Below are 25,925 nucleotides of genomic sequence, written 5' to 3' on the forward strand. Positions count from 1 at the left end.
TGGTAACATAGACTCAAGGTTCGAAAAATCGAGATCGGAATTGGCCTTCTGAAAAATCGATACGTATCGGCCAGATAGCAATGAAAGGATGGGTTAGGTTGGATTTAATCCATTGTGTTTAAAGGCGGCGACTATGGTGAGGGTGGCGAACCAGCCATTCGGCAATGCACCTAGGTGGCCTATAAATGGTGGTAGGTCGTCAGTTGTCCTTTTGACGAGTCACCTTATCATTTGGCGACTTGTCTTGTCCTTTTTGCGGCTTGCTTAGTTATTATAGTTGGTCGATTATGTAAAACCCACCTTTAAATACACGTGTTTATCACGTGGGTAGAACTCACGTGGTCTCCACGTGACCTAATGGTCAATATTTGTACATAATATATATGATAAACTCAACATCTTCACAAATAAAACAAACTAAATGGAGTTTAAATTACCGTAGGCCGCAACCAGTCCCAAAATACGTATCCATACACCTCATTAAGACAATGCCCACGCAGGGGGTTACATTTCATATAACTTATTTTACAACACAAACAAATAAAGAAAAGTATAATCAAATCTTCACTAGCTCCTTCACAAACTCGGGGTCATCTGCTTATTTGAAAAATCTTCACCAGCTCCTTCAAAACAATGCTCATGCAGGGGGTTACATTTCATATAACTTATTTTGCAATACTAAAACAAATAAAGAAAAGTATAATCAAATCTTCACTAGCTCCTTCAAAGACTCGGGATCATCTGCTGATCTGAAAAATATTTTCACCAAAAGGTGGTGAGCATAAAACCCAGCAAGTATACATCTCTATAGTCTAAAAATAGGATAATGAAGGATGGCACATAATACATATGCATGCCAATATAATTATAGTAATGCATCTATGCAACATATTCATATTAATAGCTCATATGTATTAAATAAAGAACACATGACATATATTATTTAAACTATCAAATCATTTATATCAAACTCACAAATCATTATACCAAGCTCACAAATCATTTATACCAAACTCACACTGAGCCATAGCCATAATTATTATAACATGCTTAAAGAGCTATCCACCACATAATAAATATAGGCTCACACATCATCTCAAACATCGAGGATGAGTAGACAATTAGCGGTAATACCATTCGTACATGCTTGGCAACGCTGCATATGACTGGTTGTCTGTAGCCACCAGACTAATGACCCTAGTCGTAGATTCATCATCATCATCGTCAACATCATCATCGCTCTAGTAAATCATCGCACAGAGCAGAATCATTGCATACAGTGAAAAAGAGTTCACAGCTCAATAGATGCCCTAATCCTGCATGTCGGGTATCGCTAGGTTTATGAACCGTACCTCTCAATCATAATTTCTGGTCACCTAGTGTCTAGTCTCAGTACTCTGCAGTGTTACGCATGCTTAAATCGGTGCACGCGGTGCCTGATAGTCTGCTTCTGACCTCACAACCTCAGGCATTGGTCGATATAAATATAGATAATAAATATACACTTTGCCTTCTAATCTTAGGCTGAGCGGGTAAACAGGCACCACCGAGACAAACTTAACTACAGGATGATACGTGCAAGTGGTGTAGTGATTAATATCATTAATCATAAGACATACACATTGAAGATATCATAATTAGAAATGCTCTAATAATCTATAAATAATTATTCTGAACAGTAAATAGATATTTATCTATGTATGATATGAATGCGATGAACTAATAAAATAAAACATTACTTCAATATTACACTATTCTTAGACTATAGAGAATTGACTTGTCTAAAATCGCTTCCAAATAAACTAACTCCAACTGTGCCATGGGATCATCTTCGCACGGTACTAAATCTTCGGCGATAATGAAAACAATAAAACATAAGTACACCTCCACTAATTAATTAACAATCCTACTAACAATCGATATTTGTATGGGTAGGTCCACCTAGGGCCTCCTTACATTTATTCATCAGGTAGAATTAGTATATTAATTATGACGATTTGACACACTACTAAGGTTTGTTAATGCGATTATCATCACATTTACCGTTTCACCCATTATTATCAATTTAAAGTAAAAGAATAGACCACATTCAATTAACTATATTGAATATAAAGGTACCTCTAATATAGTTACCAAACTCCAATTAGAAATAAATTCCAATTAAAAGCAGATTCATAGTGGTAATCTTATGGTAATGCCTGAATTATGAATATTGATTTATAGCAATTATTATGACTAACTAATTTGCCTTTGAAAGATGATTAATAATTAAGGCTTTAGTTGACAACGATAATTAAATACGATGGCTAAAATAAATTTAAATAATTAAAGGTGCTACTAATCTGCTTGGACTAGCTCAAGGACAAGCACAAATTCCCCAAGATTAGGCTTGAAGCCCTGAGGCAATTAGGCCTAAAAGCCTTTTGGGCTGGGCTGCAGCCCAACCCACCAAATCACCAGAGCTAGGCTAGGTCACACCCAGCCCAACTCACCACACTCCCCTCCCTTACCTCCAACCCAAACCAAATGAGGGAGAGGTTGCTGACGACAAGGGGGAGCACATTGGCAAATACCGAGGGAACCCGGAGGAAACCGGAAGAATAGGGAATCGACGACAAATCACTGATTGGCCAAGGTGATCGGCGGCGACGAGAGACCTCTCCATGGCCGGCGGCCATGGAGGTTGCCCTTACACCTCACTAAGCCACAAAGGCCTTGAAAGTCGATTGCCCAAGCTCCTATGGAAGGAGAGGGAACTACCAAGGCCGGAATGGGGAAGCACAAGGCCATTGGCCAGCCGATCACCCGATGGGGTCCGACGAAAAGGAAAAGATATTTCAGGCTAAATTAAATACAAAAATAACTTGGCAATATGGGAGAGGACTCACTGACGAGTATGTCTGTGGCGACGACAGGCTGCGGGGTGAGGGAGAAAGGAAAGAAAAGAAGAGGGGGGAAAGGAGGACGACGTGGGGAAAGAGTGGGGCACGTGCAATTTTTTTTTATAAATTTATTATTATTTGAAAAATGGTATGGGATGTTACAAATTAATAGGTAGAACTATCCAACGGATAGTGAGTTAGTGACTAACTTAAAAAAAACCCACTTTGCCCTAACCCAATTGAGCTCTCTTCCTCTTCCTCCTCTCTTGAGCGACAACAAGCAGTATTGGCAGAGGGAGTGGCGATGACAAGCGGCAGCAGTAGCAATGAACTTGAAAGACATCGCATTCACCGAGCTATCCAATTGTTGCCACCTCTTCTCCGCTGCCATCTTCAATAGCACTATTGCTTGCCCTTTCCTCTCCCCCATTTCTCTCTGTCATCACTTGCCCTTTTCTCTCCCCTATTCCTCTTTACCATTGATTTCTGCTCTACAAAACAAATGATTATTATGGCTTGGCTTGGCTTGAAGTGGTCGCACAATCACCACTTTCAATCTCTGATTTAAAAGTAAGGAAGAGAGCGAAGAGAGAGACTAGAGAGCAATATGTAGTGAGAGCAATAGGCAATGGTTTTCTTGCACTAGGAAGGGGAAGCGAAAGTGATTTCCTTGGGCTGGGAAGGAGAAGCAGTAGTGGTTTTCTTGAGTAAGAGGAAGGGCTGTAATTTTCTTGTAAGGGGGAATAGTAGTGGTTTCATAGACTGGGCTTAGGAGAGACGTGCTGTAGAGTGATGGATGTCAAGTGATTGATGGCAAAGTAGCTGTCCTGGGCACTAGCTTTATCCTAGTGCAGTTATTTCTAAGAGAAAACGTCCTCATCTTCTTCTTGAATCACTGAGCTTGCCATAAGTCTAGTTTTATTTGTGTCACTTTACCTCAATATAATTATATTTAAACAAAACCATTACTTTTTTCATCATCTTTGATTGATTTACAAATTGAATTAAAAAATACTCATTAAACACAAATTTGTAGATAATTGGATAAGCTTTCGTCTAAAATAATACTAAGTGAATTTCAGATGATAAAAATATGACAAATATATTGAACATATGCATGCTAATATTATATATTTATCATTTGAAATTTGATCAATATATTTTAGATGTGTAGAAAGCTTATCTAATTTCAATTATCTCCAACTTATTTCTAATGAATATTGTCAAGTAAGACTTATATATTAACCAATTATGATGAAAAAGGAAATAATTTTATTTTGAATATAATCATGAGCAAAGTGACACAAATAAAATCATAAAGGGATGAAGTGAACCTAGGCCTAATCACAGGAGGCTAAAATATAATTTCCTCTTTATATTTTAATTTAACAACATATGAAATTTCTCGAATTAACACTGATTAAGTTTGAGCCTATTATAAGTTCAACTACTTGGGCTAGCTTAAGCACTTAGTTAGAGCATACCGGGCCAAGGCTTAAAAATCCAATAGAATTGGTGGATATTACACCTAATATAACCAATAAACCTAAAACGTATCCTTCACATCCAATCCTATTCTATTGATGCTCCGGATATGTATTGGATATATATCCGAAGTGTATCCGTCCCGTATCCATATACGGTAGAGTTTCGGAGTATCCATCCCGTATCCATATACGGTAGAGTCATGAACACAGTTGAGAAATTTGTCTAGGGAGAGTGGAATGAGATGTCTCTTTTTAGTTTGATGTGTGTTGAACCATTTGAGAGGAGGGGTGGGGACTATGAAGGGTAAGGACATCCTTTCAGTAATACATACTATTTTATTGCCATTAGTACATAATATTGATATTGTATGCAATTGTCTAAAATTGTTGAACTAATGAATAATTTTTAGAAATAATCAGCTCTCTATATGTATTACTTGTTACAAATGATTAATACCGATCATGCTCTATTTTACTTGGCTATCAAAGCGATGCTAAACTCGGATTGATACAGTATTATATGCATTTGTGGAGCTCAAATATCAGCAGGAAATACAGTGTATTTGTTTGTGTAATTCATAAGTGTTCTTTTTGTTGATGTCTCCTATGACGTTGTGAGTTCACAATTATTTCATTAGATTACTATGAGCTATTAACTTGTCTTAATTCAGTTGCTTGAAGGATCATCAATAGCATCTTTTACATGCTTAAAATTTATTAATAAGTGTAGCAACCTCTAGTTCCTTGTTTATTTCATTTTAGATTTTGTTTGCTCAATGTAATAGTGGCTTGACAGTTATAGTTTGATATTTTTTAGTTCATGTTTTGCCTTTTCTGTGCACTTGAAGTTATATCAATTAATGACTAATTTGATATAATCTGCAGGAAAAATCATTGTCACTTAATTGGCTACCAGAATCCGGAGACAAAGAAGAAGGGATCTGATAAAGGTTCACACAAGTCTGGTGGGAAAGTGCAAGAAAAAATCCATTCTGGTGAACATGTTGTAGGGATTTCAGCAATTACGCCGCAAGGAATGTCAAGCTTGGAACCGGTAGTTGGAGTGGCAGCTAATAATCAGGACCAGCCAGGTGAGCATATCATAGAACTAGCATGATTTTTATTGTGTTTTGAACTTTTATCATCTGATTCATCAGAATATATTGAAGAACTCAACATGACAATTCTCCATACGAATCAATGATCTTCTGATTGATCCTTCCTCTACCCTAGGTTGTGACCTCAAAGGACTGCTTGACAGATTTTATATTCAGGAATTAACAGATGAGATATACATTTTGTATATAACAGCAATATCTTGATTTATATCGCTGACAGATGGCAAAATTTATAAAGCTTACTTGTTTACTTCTATGGAAATAGAATATGGGGTATAAATAGAAAAGACTTAGCCTTGCACTATCTTTTCTATTTCTAGTATGAGGTGGCTGCCATATATGACCAGCCAAGGAAAAATATGACAGATATGCAGAAATATGTTGCTCACTTGCGCAATAATTATTTGGACCCTGCAAATAGTAAAGAAGGCAGTACAATAGGCATCCATAATTGCATTAAATGATATGATTATCATGCCATCATTATTTGGAACCTTGATAATAGTATGATAAAATGCACACGTTAATTAGTCATACTTAAGTTTATTGCAGAAAAATGGTGGGTAAAGATGTACCAAGGGATGATGGCTGATTAAATCATGAAATTTAAGCTATGAGTTCAAAATTTATAGTCTATCACTACTGGTAGATTTCTGGATGGAAAGTCAGGCTGATTTGTGTTAAATATGTCTTCAGAAAGAAGAAGCAACTAGAAAGTAGTAACATTCTTCATGCAACTTTTTGAAATCTGGTTCTGTGCATAGTAACCTTTTACTAGTGGCTTCACTAAGGATTCTTGTCCAGGGCACAGGGAGTGCACGTATTGCCACATCCTGTACCGGCCTGTTTAATATCTAGCAGCATATTTTGACACCATAAGCATGAGAGTATCGTGATATCCCCCTGTATTGTTGCAAGTAATTCACTGGCATATTATGTGTCTGCTTGTGCTGACTGACAGGACAATCCATGGGTGTCGCCATCACCACCATGACACCACCAACAAAAACTTATATTGCAAATTTCCAATAAATGAAGCTGATCTCTGGTACTTGGTATATAAAGGCCATATATGCAACCTTTATGAGGTTCAACTGCATGAATGTTTTCATCAATGTAAATAATGATAACTTGGTTATGTAAAGATGATTCATATCACCATAACTTATGTGTTTAATTCAGCTTACACCCATCAACTGCAACAGCAGTTTTTTTTTTTTTTTTAATTTCACACCCTGCATTGTGTTTATTTTAGTTTACAACCTTGTCATTAATTTCTGTCCGACTGTTGTCTTTGTCACTAAAAATCTAATGACAAATATATGAGTGATTCAGGCTGTGTTTTTGGTGTTTTGTTCAAAATGCAGGCAGTTGAAAATAGTTAAAGAAACAAGTAAACCACAATAAACACCTAATAGAGGATGTGAGCTTATAAAATTCCTATTAACAAATTGATTGAGTACATGTTCACTAGAAAGATTGTTAATTTGCATTGCCTTATCTTCTATTGTTTGTAGCTTGCTCGCCTATCTGGCCATTATTAAATCTCATGTAATGTTCTATTTCACTTATATATTCTACTTAATTTTGAAGGCTGAGAAAAATGCACTTTTAATCTATATCACTTCTGGTAGTTGTCTAAATTTATAGAGGAATATATATTTTATCTCATATGGTTAGACCATATTCCTTTTTCAACTTTCATTTGTGACACATTTCTATCATGGTACTGACCTTTGTATAATTGGTTGGTATATATTGCTTTTGGAAACCTTTTTAATTTACAATATCCAGTTGGGAATAAGTCTTCTACTTTTCCCCAAGTCCCTCCAAATTTTCAATTCTAGAGATTATGATTACAAACATCCAAAATTAGTTATCTTTGGTGTGACAAAGTGACAGTTACACATAGGTTAAAACATACGGTTATCAAGTGTCACAAATGAAAGTTTAAGGATGCACCTTAATTTCAATTAAACCACAGTGTATAATTATTTTGCTCAAAAATTTATTTCCGAACTTGTTTTATATTGGACTAACTTTTTGTTTTAAGTTTTATGTGAAGGTTCTACTGCACTACCTTCTAGTCCTGCTCAAGGGCAAGAAACTACTATAGAACCATCTGATCTGAGAGAGGTGCATATCTTCTTTTAACTCACTTGTTTGATATATTCTTTTTACACCCAATAAGGTATGTATTCAATGTACTCTTGTCCAAATGAACTATGATACTAATCATCTGCTTCTTTCCTATTTTCATGCTCATATTTTCAAAAGTCCTTTATAACTTCATTTTACTTTCTAGAAGTGATTTATCATTTATTCTTTTACCACGTCCCTCACTTGGTTGATCTTACAAGGAACTGACCAAGTGATAAATGTGCTCCATTGTGCTGCTATACATAGTTTATAGTTCTTGGATAGTACTCATAAAATTATATTGCAGTGAATTTCATCTTTGTCCTTGCATGACATGAGTTTCTATTATGGTTTCAAGCTTTACTTGTTCTACAACAAAAGTAGCTTCTTGATCTTGTTAAAACACCACAATTTTCATGGAATGATTGAATAATACTCTCTCTCTCTCTCTCTCTCTCTCTCTCTCTCTCTCTCTCTCTCTCTCTCTCTCTCCTTTGTATCAAAGGTCCTCTTATTACACTTATGTTGCTTATGAGCATTTTAAATGCAAGTAATTTGGATGTTTTTGAAGAATTGATGCATGAAGAAAGATGACTTACGCAATATTTTTTATAGAAGATAATCTGCTGTTGCACTGATGCACTTTTATGCTTGAATTACCACTAAAGTTCCCCGGAGTAGAAAGATCTATTAACCTTGGTCGATTCCTATTTTTGATTTTTTTAGGGATTTTTACAAATTACACCTTATATTTTACCTGTATTATGATTCTCATTCCGTCTTTTAGGATTTTGTAACCTGACCTTTTCTTTTCCTCTATAATTCTCATTTAACACCTCGGGTTAATTTAGACGGTATTAGAAAAGTAATATTCCGTTATAATATACAAAATAATTTATAAACACCTAAATTACCTCTATCTTTTTCATTCTATTTCTCTCTTCCCAAAAAAGAATAAGAACAAGAAGAAGAAAATGAGGAGGGGGAGGGGGAAGATGAGGAAAGGTGGTGGCGACGACGACGATGACAATAGAGGTGGTAGGTGGGGAAGATGGTGGAGGGATAGAAAATGAGAGGGAATGGTGATAGTATTTTAGTAATTTGATCAATATTAATTAGTCAAAATAATATCAGGGTGTTAAATGAGAATTTTAGGAAAAAAGAAAGGGTCGGGTTATAAAAGCTTTAAAGATGGAGTGTGAATAACAAAATAGATAAAATGTAGGGTGTGATTTATAAAAATTCTTTTTTAAAAATCATATGGACCAGTATAACTTCTTATTCTTTGATACTTCTGGATTGGATTTTCATCTTTGACTTTTCTTATATTGTGCTCGATTAAACTTGAATCTTTGCTTGAACCATTATTTTTGTTAGCTCTGCTTTAAGTTTGTTGTTATCCTTTGAGATATTTTAACCTGCTTGTTTGTCATTAAGGACAAGGTTTAATGTTTTGAAATCTTTTCATAGTAAATGCAATTAACTTTCTTTTGCATTTTAGTCAAGCATTGACCTTTTCAGTAGCCAATGCTAATAGTTCTAATAGTTGTCTGGAAGCTCTAGCAAAGCTATCTATAATTTGTCATTTTTCCTATAACAAAGTGTTAAAGATAAAAATAAAATTTAGAAAGTAAGGAAAATATGTAAAAGGTGCCCTATAGCAAAGCTCTGACCAGCACGGGTCTGCTCTGAGGTGGATTTCACACATAATGGCAGTAGTTGGTGACAAAACTGGTGGTAATATGACTGTCAATGATAGTTTTTCAATGTATCCAAATATAGATGCCGTCGTTCTGGACATTAGACGTATCATGGTTCATAATAACTGATGACTTGTGTACTAGGCTGCCACCAAAAATAACTCCTGACATCATGATATACATATCTGCAAAAGCTGAAATAATATGTGAACCTCATGCTGACTATTGCTAAAAGTATGAAGTGTCCTTTAATGGTCACACTGCCTGTGGTGCAGTATGAGAGTCAGTTTGTCTCTCTCCTGTATATCCACTCCAGATCCTGCTTTGCAATATTTAACCTAAAAAGAACTCTAGAAGTTCGTCACTATCACCACTATCATCAGTGTATGATCTCTTACCCAGGCTCACCAATGAATGGTCCCACTCTATGTCCCTCTCATCATCCTCATGTATTTCAGCTTGTTTCCATACAATTTGTAGAAACAGGATGAAATTGTGGTTAAATGACCAGAAATGATATGAAACAATGCTGTATATGGTATATGAAATCAGGCTTGATATGTTTCTTCCCTTGTTTCAGACTGGTTCCACTGAAATCCTTAAAGCATAAGTTGGACACTTGGGTAGACAGTTATTAACAGAATTTTGGACAAAGTCCATATGATGGTCAAAACTTTTAAACGTGGATATAACAGTTACAATGAGATCAGCATATTGGCATCCAAATGCTGGAAAGTCCATGTAGCAAAAGCTCTGTCTGCCTTTATCACAATTAGTTTCTTTTGCAATTTTAAGGATTAACTGAAAATGCTTACTAGTCGGTTTAAGTAAACTATGTTTACAAGGGATAGAATCTCATGATTTGTACTGTGATTTTGACTTATTCCAGAGAGAAACTTTAGTTATCAGCACATCCATTTCTCTTTATAAGTCGATCATTTTCAACATACTGGATTTTTCTCTGCTTTGGGTGCAATTTCTCTTAATTTATTGTATAAGATCACTAACTTGAATGCGTTCTTTCTGGTGTATATCATTTTAACTTTCTGATTTATAAAGTTTTATATCAGCTGTCCATCTGTGGCCCCATAAGAATGTGCTGTGAATAATTCTTCTGCCTTATATATTTTGACTTCCAGGATGTGGAAGAAATTGGACCTGTGGATTCACTAGATTCCTCTTTGATGGAGAAGATGAGTGAAGAAAACATTCTACTTTTTACAAGGTAGATGTGCCTGTGATTCTGGAACTCACTTATTGATAGTGATTCAGTTTAAATGTTTGAACAACATAAATAATTTTGACTTTATAATTATCATTGCTATGGAGCCAAAATTTTTAGGTGTTTTAGATGATTACCTGGTGTAATACCTCTTAGCCAGCCTTGCTTTGCAGTCCATGTTCTCAATCAAGTTTATTGAGTCATTATGATGCAAACACTTTCAAACATCTATGAAGTTCATTTGCATCTTCCTCTCTTAAGAAATTGTTGGCGACATAAATCCTGTATCTTATGGGTTTTGACATACTATTCTTGCAATGTTTCATTTCACTGCCCCATAAATGAAGGAATTAATTACTTAAAATAAATTTATTGATCAAATTATTTAAATTAATTCATCTTTGTTTGTCTACTCATTTTAATCCTCTGATTTACACATTCTTATATATCAAAATTACCTTGGTTTTTACATCTCTTTTCTTTTGCCTCATTAAGTTTGCCTATATCATTTTTCACCTTTATTTGCTAACTCTTTAGACAAGTTATTAGCATCCTGGAATTTAGCCTCACCAATTTCTATGGGCTTCTATCTAGCTGCATTATTATTATTATTATTATTATTATTATTATTATTATTATTATTACTATTTTTTGGAAATCCTCACTGTTCATGTTTATGGTTATACTGTTATAGTATGCCATAAACTTTTGATCTACTTGTCATCATAACCACAGACTCATTTTCGATTATAATGTACTTGTTCTAAATACTTAAAGAATAACTTTACTTATTGCATGTGGGATATGCCTCTTCTTTCTTTGTGTTCCCATTTAATATAATCTATTTTTTAAGGTTCTGTAATTTTCTAAGTTTGACCATCTAGTTCCAGAGAGTTTTTGACGAATTAGGTCTGTTGCTTTCTAAGTTTGACTATTTAGTTTTGTAGAGTTTTTCTTTCTTTATCTCCTTTTATGTCTTTTTTTTGCTGCAGTAGATTTGAGCATCAAAGAATGAACCCAAATAGGTCACTCTCAAACTTATTTTCTTGAGTATTTTAAGTCCACGTAGGTGCCAAGTAGATTGTTGTTCGTTATGGTGGTTCAACTCATCTAAGTTGCTGACTACATGAGCTTCTTAGTACTCATACCTGGAGACCTAAACGTGTGAATCACTGATTATGTTAGCTGTTTTAGTCGTAAACATGTGAAACATCCCATTTTGCTAAGGTACCTAGAATTGCTGACTTAGTTGGTGACTTCATCAAATTAGATCACTACCTCAGACAATGGTTTTTGTGGGCTCATCCAAGATAATCCGCATCAGCTAAAAGAACATCTAAAAGATATTTACTTCTTTCTTGAACAAAATCTTGTGTAGTGCCCATCTCTCTTTTGGGTTAGTTATCTAAATTTCCTCATATTTGAATTTCCCATTCGTTGATTTTCTTTCACATTTATTTCTGAAGCCATGAAGTGAAATAATAGTCTAGTCCTTGTGTTATTCCCTTTAATTTATTCATTGTATGTTCTTCATAGTCTAGTCATCCAAATCTTTAGAACATAACCCAGTGGTCTAGTCAAATTGATAGAATTAAATAACAACTGTCTATGCCTTACTGGTGTGAATAATTTTAGCTAATCACTAATCACTCACATTGTTGCTTTAGTTTAGCAATAGTAGCCCAAGTTAACTTCTTGATTATTTTCTTTTCTAGGTGCATGCATGACTTTATTTTATATGTTAAATTTACTTTCTCAATTTACTTGCCCTGCTCTTTAACTTTTCATAACCATCCACAATACTCGCTTTCATGACTTTATTTTATATGGTAAGTTTATTTTCTCAATTTACTTGGTCCTCTGCTCTTTAACTTTTCATAACCATCTCACTTTTGTGATGACGATTATAAAGGACACTGTTCTACTGAAGCTATTCTTTCTTGACCCCAGTGCTATGCCAATTTAAAGACATGTTAATTCTTTCATATATATCAACTTTCGTTGGCTTGACATGTGAAACTTTTTCCAGTTAGGCATGACCGTATCTACCTACTCTGACTTTTAAATGCTGTTTTGTGCACAGGCGCGAAGAGCTCCAGCTCAGGAATGCACAATTAATACAGACGGTATGCATAAAATTTACACTCACACTTTTACTTTGTTTAATAGGACCAGTTATAGTTCTTAGCTATCATTGCTTGCAAATGTCTATTTCTAAAAGTAGTGCTTGTATGAGTAGATTGAAGAATTGGAACGTGATTTGGAGGAGACAAAAAGGAAATGTTCTCAGGTTGCTGCCGAACTGCAAATCCGAAGAAAGCTCAGGTGACTAAGTAAAGATGTTTCAACGCTGTATATGCCCCTCAAGTGCTTTCTAAGTTTCCACTCTGTATATTTATTGAAAAATTCAAATTTTTTGTAAATTTTGATATTCTCTTGTATATGATCAACTACTCCAAGGTAAAGGCATTGGGATGTCATCACCAGTAACTGTATCTAAGCTTAAATGCCAACAAGGAAGAAGCTCAGTTGTATGTCTTCTAGTCTTATTATTTCATCTCCACTTTCACCTATATGACCATAATGTTACAATCTTTCTGATCCATAAACTCTAGACTATCTGGACCTCTCCTATGACTCCAGCACCAGCTCCAGACTCTTACCAGTCTTCTCTGACAGTTCTCGTTTCATTGATTTTCTCCTCTCACGGGACTGTCTTCATTCCTGAGAGTTAGTTCCATAGAGAGTAAGTTTTTAGACAACAAATACACCTTTAATCTAGCATGTGGTCAATCTTTTTCATGGCAACATGGTATACATGGAGGGATTGACAGAAATATAGTATGCAATTTTTTTTCCCAAGAGAAAAATAGTGTGCAATTAATTTTATTCATATGGAATTTCCATTATAGGGGTAAAAACTATTTGGATAATATTTCTTGAAGTTAGGTTTTAGAAGTATTGGGGGCAATTTGCGGCAAAAAGCCCCTCTATTATTGTAATAGACTCCTCCATTATCGAATTGCAACTTTATTCCTTTTTTACTAATTTAGTTCTAATAAATCTCGAAAAGACTGCCTTGTCAACAGAATTAATACTCACTAAATTACCTCATTATTTTTGGCCTAACAAACTAAAAAAAAGACTTCCCAGTTCTTCTCTTTAGCATGATTTCCTGATTCCTACTTCTATCTTTTTCCTCTAATTCTTCAGCCATTTTCTTCCTCTCATCTTCTTCTCTCATTCTTTTTCCATCTTCTATTTCTATCAATAACAATTTAAAGTTTATTTCTCCTCTAAAATGCAATCTTAGAATATGGTTGCTTTATTCAATATCTCTTTTATCTTGTTAATTGTTTATCTTCCTCATTTTGTTCTTCGGTGATTGAAATATTCTGAATAAAGTTATACGCTAAGGATATTTTAGTAAATAATCATATCCTGCCATACGTTAAGGGTATATCAATGATAGTTGTACCCTATTATACGTTAAAAGTATAACCATTAGCCATCACTATACTTTGCCATACGTTAAGAGTATATCCAGTACCAGTCCGGATCAGATACCGTTCTAGCCATCACATCACATATACATATATTTTTATAATTTTTTATACATAATAGATCATATGCATATATCCAGTACTACAATAGGTCATGCAACTCAGGAATATATGTGGTAAAGAAGCCAAGAGAAAAATGATGCGATGCAGTCTCCAACTATATATCTAACATATGTATACTCCTAGTAGTCTATCACATGCATACTTATGCTACAGATTAACTGGAGATAAATTATAACACTATAGTCATATCTAATCATCTCAATATATCATCATTATACTTATCCAAGATCAGCCTAATTATATGCATGATAAAATATACTCGACTGTAATCATCTCTAGATAAAGTTATATGATCATTCTGGAGGTCAAAACATGCATATACATAATTATATAATTGATTCTAATTTGAAAAAGGTGTCTAGGAGATAAGACTACTCACAACAACTGAAATTATCAAACAACCACTCATTCACATTGCTACAACAAGGATTAGTCCTCAATAGCTAGGTCCATGAGGATAGTGTCCTGTACCTTAGCACCACAAATTGAGTTAATAGAGTTACTTCCGGCGAAAAGAGCGAATCGCCCCCACTTTTAAGATTTCAAAGAAGAAGGTGGAGTTTTATCCCGTGATAAGCCTCCACAGGATCCTTTAGCATTAATCTAGGCCCAAGTCCAGAGCAATGTAACCAAGGATAGGCAGATCCAAAGAGCCCAACCCAAGGATAGAGAAGCCTGCAATGAAGATAGAAAGGGAGTTTAAAATTAAATGCTGTGGTGGAGGGTTAACCTACGCCAAAATCGGATACAAGATAACTTGCAATTGTTGAGGCGGTTGGGAACCCGATACAACATATCATTATCTGCTAACATTAAATGCTAGTAGCTAAAGGGTCCATGGTTGATTTGGTCATTGAGAGAGGCAGAGGTCGGGAAACCATACTTTAAGCAATCTTTGGGAAGAATGAATGTGAGATCTCACTGATCTTGCAGCCTCTCCAGCTTCCATGTCTAAGCTCCTTGAGGATAGTGTCATGTATCTTAGCACCACAAATTGCTTCCCAAACAAGGTTAATAGTTAAAGTGAGCAGATTTGCATGGGCAGTAATAGGAAGCTCTGTGCACAGAGGTTAACGTGTAGGCGACCATCAAAGAGAAAGAGAAACAAGGTTAATAGTTAAAGTGAGCAGATTTGCATGGGCAGTAATAGGAAGCTCTGTGCACAGAGGTTAACGTGTAGGCGACCATCAAAGAAGATGGGGAAGGAGCTAGAGAGGAAGGTTGACTCTGGCTAGAGGGAAGAGAAAGAGGGTGTCAATGGGAATAAAGATTACCCTATAAGCTTGGATATAGGCTTTCCTCTTCTTTTTCTTCCCGGCATAGTTTTCAAGCAACCCATACCATCGTGACCAAGCTCTCAGAGTTTGTGGAGGGCTGAACCTCTAGCCACAACTTAGAATCTCGTAAGAATACAATATATGTCCTCATAAGAAATGATGGCCTTAAATTGCGTTATCTCGTTCCTCCAACAACAATTTGAGCTTGATCTACCAACTAGGGTTGAGAATGAAATTACCTCCCATTGCTGAAACCAAACATCTAAGGGAAGTTTCCCAAAAAAGCTCACGTGATGGGGAGGGAACAATGAATCTCCCTTCCCCAATTTTCTTCACCGACCACTTCCAGTGGGTTATGCCTAGGGGTGTAAATGAGCCGAGCCTGAGTGAGCCGGCTCAAGCTTAGGCTCAGGGTCGGCTCGAAATTACTTTCGAGCCTCATAATTTTGCTCAGGCTCGGTTCAACTCAACTCAAGCCGAGCTCGAGCTGAGCCAAACCGAGCCCGAGTCGAGCACGAGCAAAGCTCGGGCTTGATTAGAAAATGAGGCGATGGCGACGTGGGCGGTGGCGGCATGGACGGCAGCTTGCCGAATGAGTCGGAGATGGATGGAAGAGAGGAGGCGACGACGAGGAGATGGTGAATGAAGGAGGAGGAAGAAGCCGACGGAATGGACGAGGAGGAGGCCAACAAAGGAGGAGGAGGCCGACGGAGAGGAGGGCGTGGTGCCATGGTGGTGGCTTGCTGATGGAGGCTGACTAAGAGGGAGGAGGTGGCGGCGCGTGGGGTGAGGTTATGAGTGGTGATCGGGTGGATGAGGGTGAGGGTGAGGGTGAGGGTGAGGGTGAGGGTGAAGGTGAGGGTGGGGTGGGTGAGGGAGGGAATTGAGGATGGGGAAGTTGAATGGGTTACGGGTGAGGATGGGTTAGTGAGGGACACGTGACAATATTTCTTTATGCCACATGTCCTTAGTTATAGCTAGTTAGGTTATCGAGGTTATCGAGCCGAGTCTGAGCAAGCCGGCTCTAGCTCAGGCTTGGCTCGATATTAATTTCGAGCCTATTACGACGGCTCAGGCTCGACTCAGCTCTGACCGAGTCAAGCCGGACTCGAGCTTCACCCAAGCCAAGCCCGAGCCGCTCGTTAAGCCTAACGGCCCTAATTATGCCTGAATGTAAAGCACAAAAGAGTATTTAATACCACCCATCATTTCTAGCTTGTTAGCTAGAACCACCGTCGAACAAGAGATGGGTTCTAGCAAAGGTTCTCTAAATAACAAGAGGACTAGAGAGAAAGGTCGTGCACTCCTCCACCCTATAATGAACGTCCGACACCATTGAGAGAAGAGACTTGTAGGAGTAGTTTTTATGTTCAAGACGACTACACCAAAAGCAACAAAAGGTGTTACCAGAGGAGATAGTGGAGGAGAACTAATCAATTTTGGACGAGTGGTTGAACAAGGATCAAGATTACCAAAGCTAGAGGATATCTACACCATTACAAATCTCTTTCGTGTATCTTGTGATGGTTAGGTCTCCTTGAGGAACCTTTTTCTGTGTGTAAAAAACCACCTACCACCCATCATTATCTACAATAATGCGACTAGGCTTAGGTGGAGCTTTTTATGCATAAAACTACTCATTGGTGGCAGCTTGAGCTAGAAGGAATTGCCACCAATATTCCACAATGAACGCAACAAGAGGTTTGATCATGCCAATGTCACCATCAAGTTACCACATCGTGAGACATTATAAATTTTATGTTTCTTGTTTTGGAGGAAGGGTTATTATTGTACTTGCAGTATGAAATTTTAATATTAAAGTAATGTTCCAAGGTGCTTATGAGGCTAGTGAGAGTTATTCTAATTATTTGATGAGATTTGTTAACTACTAACCTAGTCAGCAAATCTCTAGTATTATATGTAGCATATTCTCAAAGTACATGCTCTAGTATCGAATTCTATAAGCAAAATACTAGAATTTAGCCATGTTCACTTTGTGGAATAAGACAAATACTAGTATATTTATTCTAATTTCTTATACTAGCATAAGAGAGCCTATTATCACGGAATTAATGCTCCAACTTTTTCGCAAGATGAGGTAAGTCTCGAAATAAAGGTAGTATAGATACAAGAAAAGAAAAATGAGCTTCAATAAGTTAGAAAAAGACAAGCTTTCTTTATGAAACCCTCACTTCTATTTTAGTTTACTAGATTCAAATCTCTTTACAAGTGCTTAGGTCTTTATATAGAGGTCATACGAAACTTAGCTACTAAGATTTTTAAATTTTCTTATCAAGTAGGAGGAACTAGCAAGGGGAGGGGAAAAAAACCTAGGTGGGGAAAAAATCCTAAAAACCTCCTTTTGAGATCTTTAGGTTTCTCATGATAATTTTATACCATCACAATTTTTCATCATTTCATACTAGTTGATGCTGACAACTTCTATAGTCCTGAGTGTTTACCTTTTACTATTTTCCCAAATCTTTCCTGCACACTGATGATCAAAATCAAATCCACATTAGCATTACTTTATCTTTCCATATTTCTCTAGTTTAGGCCAACATAATTATCAGCAACCTCACCAATACAACTCTTCAATTTTATCGCCACCTGATAAAGTTTCTCAGCCAAAAAGAGAAAATTATCTAATCAGTTCTAATTTCTTGAAAGTTAGGGGTTGTCTCATCAATTTTCATTTCTTGAAAGGTTTACAGTTTATCTTAGCCCAAGAAGAAAGATTAAGGATTATCTAATCATTTTCCATCCTTGAAAGAAGCAAATGATGCACGTATGGTTATATTGTACAAAATGAGAACTGTACTATATGGTAATCGGTCGAATTGTGGTAATTCATAGCTTTGGGACAACATACCTCAATAGTATGGATCTGTAATTTCCTTCCATCAACAATAATTGGACTTTTTTTGAAGGACAATTGGGATATTAGTCCCAGCGAAGCCACTTCCTGAGGACATTAACTGGAAGTTACCCTGGTACAGACCAAATATCAAGAGAGATGCATTTATGAATTTTGAGAGCAATTCAGTTGCTACCAACCTCAGGAATGGCAAAAGGGCGGGTATCATATTCCCCGAATTCATCCAGTAATGATCTCACATTTTAGCACCTCGAAACATCAACGCTGACTTCTAAATTCTCAATAAACTTACTTCTCAATGAGGAATCACAAGCAAACCTCAAGCATCCCAAAACTTGAGAGAACATATCAATAATTGGTCGTATACCAGCTGAAATTGCTTCACGGTAGACTCTGATTGTGGATGCTGTCCTGCCATATACTAGCAATTCAAAAATACAGCATTCAAGAATAATCTCACTGCAAGATCTTCCTCAAAGAATTACTACAGTGAGAACTGCAATCATGTAACAGCGTGAAGCAGTATGTACCTTGAGATAAAAATTAAGTATGATGTCATTGTAAGAACATTCAAAAGAAAAGGCCCTAAGACTTCACACTAGTTTATCCATATGAAGCCATATAAATCAAGAAATAATGACCTCTATCTTCCAAGAATAGCTCTATATAGAGAAAGATTTATATATGGAATACAGTATTCTCCGATGGTTTGAGCTTTCGGGCTCACCAGCTATTCAACATAGTATCTGAGCCTGGTTTCTAACTTGGCAGTCAGTGATTATAGATGAATGCTTCTAAAAGCTCTTACTGTGCAGCAGCTAAGGAAATATGAAGCAAATTGTAGTTCAAAGGAAAAATGAAGACTTGAAATACCATATTTAAAAAAAATTATAGGATTGAAGAAAAAAAAAAAAGAAATGTTGAAACAGTAGTTCTGCAAAAGTAGAGTAAAAACACTAGTGACTTAGACTAAGAAGTCAGCATACAAATGACCACAATGGCAGTAAAAAGGTTAACCATTCTTTGTCAAAACATTGAGACAATATATATTCCAGTCCAAAATATGTAATTGAGAATTTGAAGACAAAAAGGTTTTGACAGAAGAATGAATAGCATTTAGGTGATTTCAAAAGCTAAGATTATGACAGTTCTCAAGACTACTTAATTGATTTAAAGTCTTAAATTTGATTTTTTTTTTTTAAGAATGAGTATGATAATTAGGCAAATACCATACCATTTGTTATTGATCATTGGTTTTCCAGAGATGAAGGTCACAACTGTTTTACCAAGTGAACAATCCTTTGCAAAGCTTTTTCGGCACAACAGCACAACCCTACAGCAAAGGTAATTTCATTAAGATCACCTATTATTTTACATTAGAAAAAAGACAAAGATCAAGGACAGATTAGGATACTTCTAAGCTCATATACAGTACCGAACAAATGGTATCAAATTCTCTATGGGATTAGGCAAAACAAATCTGTCTCTAATTCACTGTAAAGCAAGTGCTGTATATTTATTTATTCTTTTCCTTTTTCTTACTGCAGTAAAAGAAACTAGTATATAAAAAGAAACAAATTACCTGTCAGAGAGCAACACATAATGAGAAATATCTGTACTTCTATTCCCATCTAAAGAAAGAGAGGAAAGTCTTACTAGAAGGATAGAGTCCCACCTTATCATTGTGAGTCTCTAGTAGGGCATCTGAATACAAGATTTGCTTAAGTAGGATAGTATTTTCTATATTCTAAAATAACCAAAACAGGTGGTTTTAGTCCTTTTGGAGTGTGGATCTGTTCCAAGCATGTCTATTTGGTCAGAATGGACGCCAGACACATTGTCGTATCTACATCATCGCATTAAGTATGTCACACAAGCAATGCAAACTGGAGAATAGAAGAGCCCCTCTTCATTAATATGAGAATGAACTGAGCCATCCATGTGACACACTTGATATGTTGATGCATATATGATCGTCTTCTTGGATTGAATCCCACCTCGCTTCTGTGGTTCCTTGTGCATCAATGAAAATAAATAAATCTATAGTTTTAGTGTGTAAGTTTCAATTTAATCCAATTGGTAATTTATGTCTAGCCCATGAATACCATGAGCTATAGATTACATTATCAATGTAGAGTTTGTACAGATTTCGGCATGCTAACACTACTAGTCAAAACATATCGAATATACATACCAAGCATACTTAAATATCTTATATATGCTGCTCAGAGATGAGTATCAGAAAGAAAGTAAAGGACTTCACATAAAACATCAATCTATGAAACAATAGAGACAAAACAATCTAAAGTGAAGTTGTATTTTGATTATTTTCTTTTACAATAGAAAACCACTAAGGTTAATCTCTATATAAGTTCATTTAAGATATCGATCATCATAAGTTCTTCATGCATATTGTTTATGACTTTGTGTTGATCCTTAGCGAAGCCACTTGTACTTATCTCATAAATACTTTTGTCATAATCTTGTTGTTAACTCACTAGTTACTCTAAGAGCTTAAGCTGTTAAAGAGAAATATTTCTTTAATTTTTAAGTTCTATTAACTTAGATATGTGAAGTTTGTTATATTTTATTGATCAAGTAGACTTGACTGGATTTGAACTCAGTAGTCCAGAGTCCGGACCTTCTGTTTCGATATCATGTAATATTTTAACTTGTCAATTACTCTAAAAACTTAAGCTATTAAAAAATAAAAGTTTTTATATTTCATATTCTAACACACATTTATTGCCATGCTTCTTTCAGATTTTTTTTCTGAACCTCAATGCAATACTTTAGTCCTAAATTAGTGTATCTTTCTATACACGAGAATATTAGTAAGAAAAGGAGCCCCTCAAAAAGTCAAGAGCTGCCTTAACACTAGATAGAGAGAGTTTCAGATCCTAACAATCAAGAGATACTCAAGGTAGGCCAATGGTCTTCAAACTTAACCATAACATTACAATCTTCTCTTAACTTTAATTAGAAATAGTTAAAACCATGCATTTTGTGTTAAATTGTCTGCAACTTACCAATAAAGTTTCTAAGCACAACAGTTTCTGCTAATAGACACTAGTTGCAGTTCAACTCAACAAAGGAACCTCCAGAATCTGTAGCGACTAATATAGTCTACTCAAAGAAGAAATATCAAAAACCTTTATTTTAGGTACTTGTTCATCTTTGGGGAACAAATAAGAGAACAGTCGTAAATGAAACATCACACCATAATAGCTAAAATAAACCTCTAAGATAAAGACTGCAGAGATAATTGGAAGCAACCATCCTCATACTGAAAATCATGACAAAAAGTTTACAGATGAGCAGGTAAAAGCTCAAAAAGCCAAAATAAACCTTTTAATATCAGCTACATCCTTAACTTGGAATGACATGGCAGTATCTAATAATATTATATGGCCTTATTAACAATTTGATTCAGAAAGAAGATTAGAGGCTACAAATCAAGTTTGTTGCTTAACTTACTTACAGTAGACATAACTAAAAGGAGGTGTTCAAATCATAAGGCATAGATCGGCTAACATCCAAATGCATGCTGATAAAAAAGAAAAAGAAAAAGAAAGATAGTTGATAACAAATATTTAAGAACCATTACAAATGTAAACAGAAAATAGTGAATTTGAAAGTTTGCTTTTGTTCATACTAGTTGGTCTGATTATCGTACTTCAAACATAGCATCAACTTGTCAACTTTTAGAGCAGGTTGATATCAGTGTAGTATAAAGTTTGCAATCAGGTTTTAGTGCAGCGTCCATCAGTAGTAGCATCACTTGAAATACCCCTAGGTGGAAATATAGCCTTTAGATATTTCAAAGGTAAACTAAGATGCCATTCTATCGAAAAATTAACTTAGAAATACAATATGTAAAAGCAATGGGGATTCTAGAGTTGTCAGTAGCATGTTAGTGACAACCTTTTGTAGTGGAAGGCTTTCTCCTAGAAATAGAACATAAAACCTGGATAAGAATAAAGCTTCCCTTGACCAGGTGATCTTTTCTTTTCCTTTTTGTGAATTTTATGAAAACTCATGCTAGATAACCAAACTCGTAGTCAAGCAATTCAGACTCAGAAGAAATCATCTCTTTGTCTTCAAAGAACACTCTTAACAACTCATAGATGTCCTCAGCTTGAGGGTGTGATCTATCTTCTGCATTAAATGAATGCACCTTGTTCCTGACCTCAATCCAACTCCAACCAGGAACCTTGCTCAATCCTCTGTTCCTCATCACCCTCTGCAAAGTTGCTCTATCATTCCACATCCCAAAACCTGAGTACATGTTGGAGAGAAGCACATAAGTGGAGTGATGTCCAGGCTCTGCTACTAGTAAATGCTTAGCTACATGGCTTGCCAGCTCCATGTTTCCATGGATCCTACAGGCACCTAGCAATGTCATCCACACCATGGCATCTGGTTCAAAGGGCATTGACTGCACAAGTTTTGTTGCTTCATCTAGTTGTCCAGCCCTACCAAAGAGATCGACCCCACATGCATAATGCTCCATCCGAAGTGGAATTCCATACCTTGATTCCATCGTTTTTAGAAACTTCGATCCTTCTTCTACTAAACCCATGTGACTACATGCAGAAATTAAACCCACAAAAGTAATGTGATCTGGTGGAACCTCCAATTCTTGCATCTCAGTGAAGAGATCAAGTGCTATCTGTGCTTGCCCATGTTGTGCATAACCGAAAATGATTGAATTCCATGTCACTGAGCTGCCTTTGTCTGCTTCATTGAAAGATCTTCTTGCATCATCAATGATGCCACATTTAGAATACATGAACACTAATGAGCTACCTACAAAATCATTTGAAGCAAAACCTGATTTGAGGACTAATCCGTGGAGTTGCTGACCCAATTGAAGAATAGCCAAATCTGAGCATGATCGAAGTACGGCAGAAAATGCATACTGGTCAATCTTAAGATGCACTGACTGCATTTCCCTAAAAAACTTCAATGCTTCCAGAAATAGCCCATTCTGAGAGAACCCGGTTAATATTGAGTTCCATGAGACACTGTCCTTAACATCCACCAAGTCGAAGCATTTGGTGGCATCCTCCATACCATTTTCGCCACACCTGATGTACATTGCAATTAGTGCATTACAAACTGGTGTTGCCCAATCCAATCCCCTCTTGATCACTAAACTATGCAAGACCTTTCCTTGGCCAAGATGATCAATTTCAGAGCAGGCACTAACCATACTGGTAAAAGTGTACATATCCATATCCATTCCAACCTCCTGCATCCTAACAAACAGCTCCAATGCATCATCAGTTCGCCTATGGCAAGCATATGCCGTGAGCATCGAGTTCCATGTGACCAACTCCCTAGCATCTTCCATCTCATCAAAAACCTTTCTCGAATCTGCAACAAACCCACACTGTGAATATGCTGTGATCGCTGCATTGCACACAATGGAATCCATCACCCAGCCATACTTCACAATCTTAGAGTGCAATTGGCACATCAAGCGATGACAATCCATTCCTTCGACCAAAGTCAACAAGCTAGCAAATGTAGCCTCATCAGGCATCAACCCTGCTTTTTCCATCTGATCAACCAACTTGAATGCAGTTTCAGCCCAACCCATTTCAGCACAGCCTGCAATAAGCGCATTCCACGAGACAGCATTTCGTTCAGGCATTTCCTCAAACATCAAGTTGGCGTCTCGAATCCTATGACATTTTGCATACATATCAACTAATGCACTCGCCGAGAAGACATTGTAATGGAACCCTGACTTTACTATTAATGAGTGTATCTGGATGCCCAGATTGATGCCTGCGACGCATGCAATGGACTTGAGGATGCTGCCCAAGGTGTAGTGGTCAAAAGAGATAGACTTGGCCATCATAGATTTGAAGAGGGCCCATGATGTCTCGTGGGCGTTGGAAGAGACATGGGCAGAGATGAGGGCGTTCCAGGACACGGTATCTCGCTGGGGGATTTCGTCGAATATCTTGCAGGCGTAAAATAGCCCATTGGATTTAGAGTAGGAAGTGAGGATGTTGTTCCAAGAGTAGGTGTCGATGGCGGATCCGGATTTTATCAAGCGAGCATGGGTTTTCCCAGCGGAGAGGAAGGTCCCAGTTGGGAGATGGAGAGGTGAGCGCATGCCCCTCAACAAATAGGATGCAGGACATGAGTTGTTTCTTTGATCCTCTTCAACAACAACACAATGCACCTAAGAGAAAAGTTTTTGGATATGCATTCTGTAAAAATCCTTCTCCAATCTGAAATAGCAGAACATATACTTAAATCAATAGGAACCATGAGGATGTTTTGTTATAGAAAACTAAAGCCTTAATCAAATGGGTGCATATATGCATATTGCAATGTGATATATACTAATGCTTGAAGAGCATAAAATAACCTCAATCACAGAAGGAACAAAAAAATTTAACATGAGAAGATATCTAGATTCTAGAGGCTTCTTTCTTTAGCTGACTTCAACTTATCTATCATGGTGAACAAATTTTGTCAAGCAGTTGGAGAAAATCTTAGATATAGGGCAAACAATGATCACAATGACATGCGTCTTTCTGGAATTATCATCTAATACCTTTTCAGCAATACTCAAGCCTCTTCGCACATTAAAGAGAAAGGCATTGTGACCCTTAACCTTAAGATAGTAAGTTCACATCAACTTATGCATGGCAGTGGACAGGAAGATCCAACAAAATTAAGTATACTAGGAGAGAGACCAGCAGAACGACGTAGGCTACAACGACTTCCTTCTCCTTGCAACTAGAGAAGCTTAAGTCACAAATTTTGCATGCTTAGACTTGTTGTTAGCAAGAAACAAACACATACATAAATTCCTAATATCTTATTCAAACCTATCAAACATGTATATGATTAAAAGTTCCCTTTTTGAAGAATTACTTTTTCTCGGGATGTACAATGGCTTGTCAATTCGACATGGTTATGGATAGCAAAATGTCTTTCCAAATTAGACTTTTTTGGAGTCAAAAAAGGGTTGCATGAAGGGAAACATCACCTTAGATGTAATTATAAGCTCTTCTTCTTCTTCTTCTTCTTACTAGGGTTTATGGTTTTAGGCCCTTTGGGTCCAAAGGGCATGAAGAATTAAAGAACATAGCGAGTGGGCAGGGGTGTTCGCGCTAAAGTCAATTTGATTACACGAATCTTGATGCAAATCCCAAGACACATTCATCTAATCAAATATTTAACAAATACAAAACCAAACATATCAATTAAGAAACTTGATAAACTGAGAATATCATGCTGATGAAGTTTTTTTCAACTGTGATTATTACTCTATTATTTTGTGGTTTTGTAAATTCATATTTTCTTTTTTGTTAAAAAAAATTTGATTAGTAGAATAGGAAACAAATTGAATAGTGGTCAACCCGCATCTAGAACCATACTTTCGCTTCGGATACTGATTCAAGTACAAATGTCAGACGGATAAAAAAATAATTTAGGACCACATTCTGACTAAACTAATAACGATATAAATATAATATGAGCTGGATTTTGAACGAATATGGATACATATCGAATACAGATCAGATTTTAAAGGAATCTGGATATCGATCGGATATGAACCATTAAATG

The 25,925-nt window shown here is 36.3% G+C and overlaps 2 protein-coding genes across 19 annotated transcripts in view; one reads left to right on the top strand and one right to left on the bottom strand.

The window, feature by feature from the left end:
* Nucleotides 1-12,928, top strand: part of LOC140760946 (protein MICRORCHIDIA 2-like) — a 40,239-nt gene extending 27,311 nt beyond the window's left edge. For 2 of the 3 annotated variants that reach the window (XM_073098060.1, XM_073098062.1), the window contains exons 15-19: nucleotides 5,255-5,460; nucleotides 7,541-7,623; nucleotides 10,466-10,551; nucleotides 12,632-12,674; nucleotides 12,788-12,928. In XM_073098060.1, coding sequence (XP_072954161.1) covers nucleotides 5,255-5,460; nucleotides 7,541-7,623; nucleotides 10,466-10,551; nucleotides 12,632-12,674; nucleotides 12,788-12,877 — 508 coding nt within the window. In that variant the 3' untranslated portion in view covers nucleotides 12,878-12,928. The remainder of the gene's footprint in view (nucleotides 1-5,254; nucleotides 5,461-7,540; nucleotides 7,624-10,465; nucleotides 10,552-12,631; nucleotides 12,675-12,787) is intronic. The other variant, XM_073098061.1, reaches the window with a different exon arrangement.
* Nucleotides 506-25,397, bottom strand: LOC140760945 (putative pentatricopeptide repeat-containing protein At3g25970). Of its 16 annotated transcripts, none has more exons than XR_012104516.1 (7): nucleotides 24,907-25,082; nucleotides 22,254-24,577; nucleotides 19,564-19,662; nucleotides 18,509-18,859; nucleotides 18,324-18,441; nucleotides 14,646-14,849; nucleotides 506-749 (listed from the first exon to the last, which is right to left on the bottom strand). XR_012104516.1 is itself a non-coding variant. In XM_073098059.1 (2 exons), exon 2 carries the CDS (start codon nucleotides 24,457-24,459, stop codon nucleotides 22,366-22,368), a length of 2,094 nt encoding a protein of 697 aa, XP_072954160.1. In that variant the 5' UTR covers nucleotides 24,460-24,577; nucleotides 24,907-25,082; the 3' UTR covers nucleotides 21,988-22,365. The 16 variants fall into 16 exon arrangements, 1 of the variants encoding a protein (XP_072954160.1); XR_012104523.1 differs by lacking the exon at nucleotides 506-749 and adding an exon at nucleotides 13,134-13,272 and having other exon boundaries at nucleotides 18,324-18,416; XR_012104514.1 differs by lacking the exon at nucleotides 506-749 and adding an exon at nucleotides 13,134-13,272.
* Between the last annotated feature and the right edge of the window lie 528 nt (nucleotides 25,398-25,925).

Source organism: Typha angustifolia, chromosome 6 (assembly GCF_048772165.1).
Source record: "Typha angustifolia cultivar Huaian chromosome 6, ASM4877216v1, whole genome shotgun sequence".
Taxonomy (NCBI): Eukaryota; Viridiplantae; Streptophyta; class Magnoliopsida; order Poales; family Typhaceae; genus Typha; species Typha angustifolia.

What these genes read in the sequence shown, in the direction of transcription:
- LOC140760945 (XM_073098059.1), bottom strand. Translation starts at nt 24,459, where the DNA reads ATGCGCTCACCTCTCCATCTCCCAACTGGGACCTTCCTCTCCGCTGGG.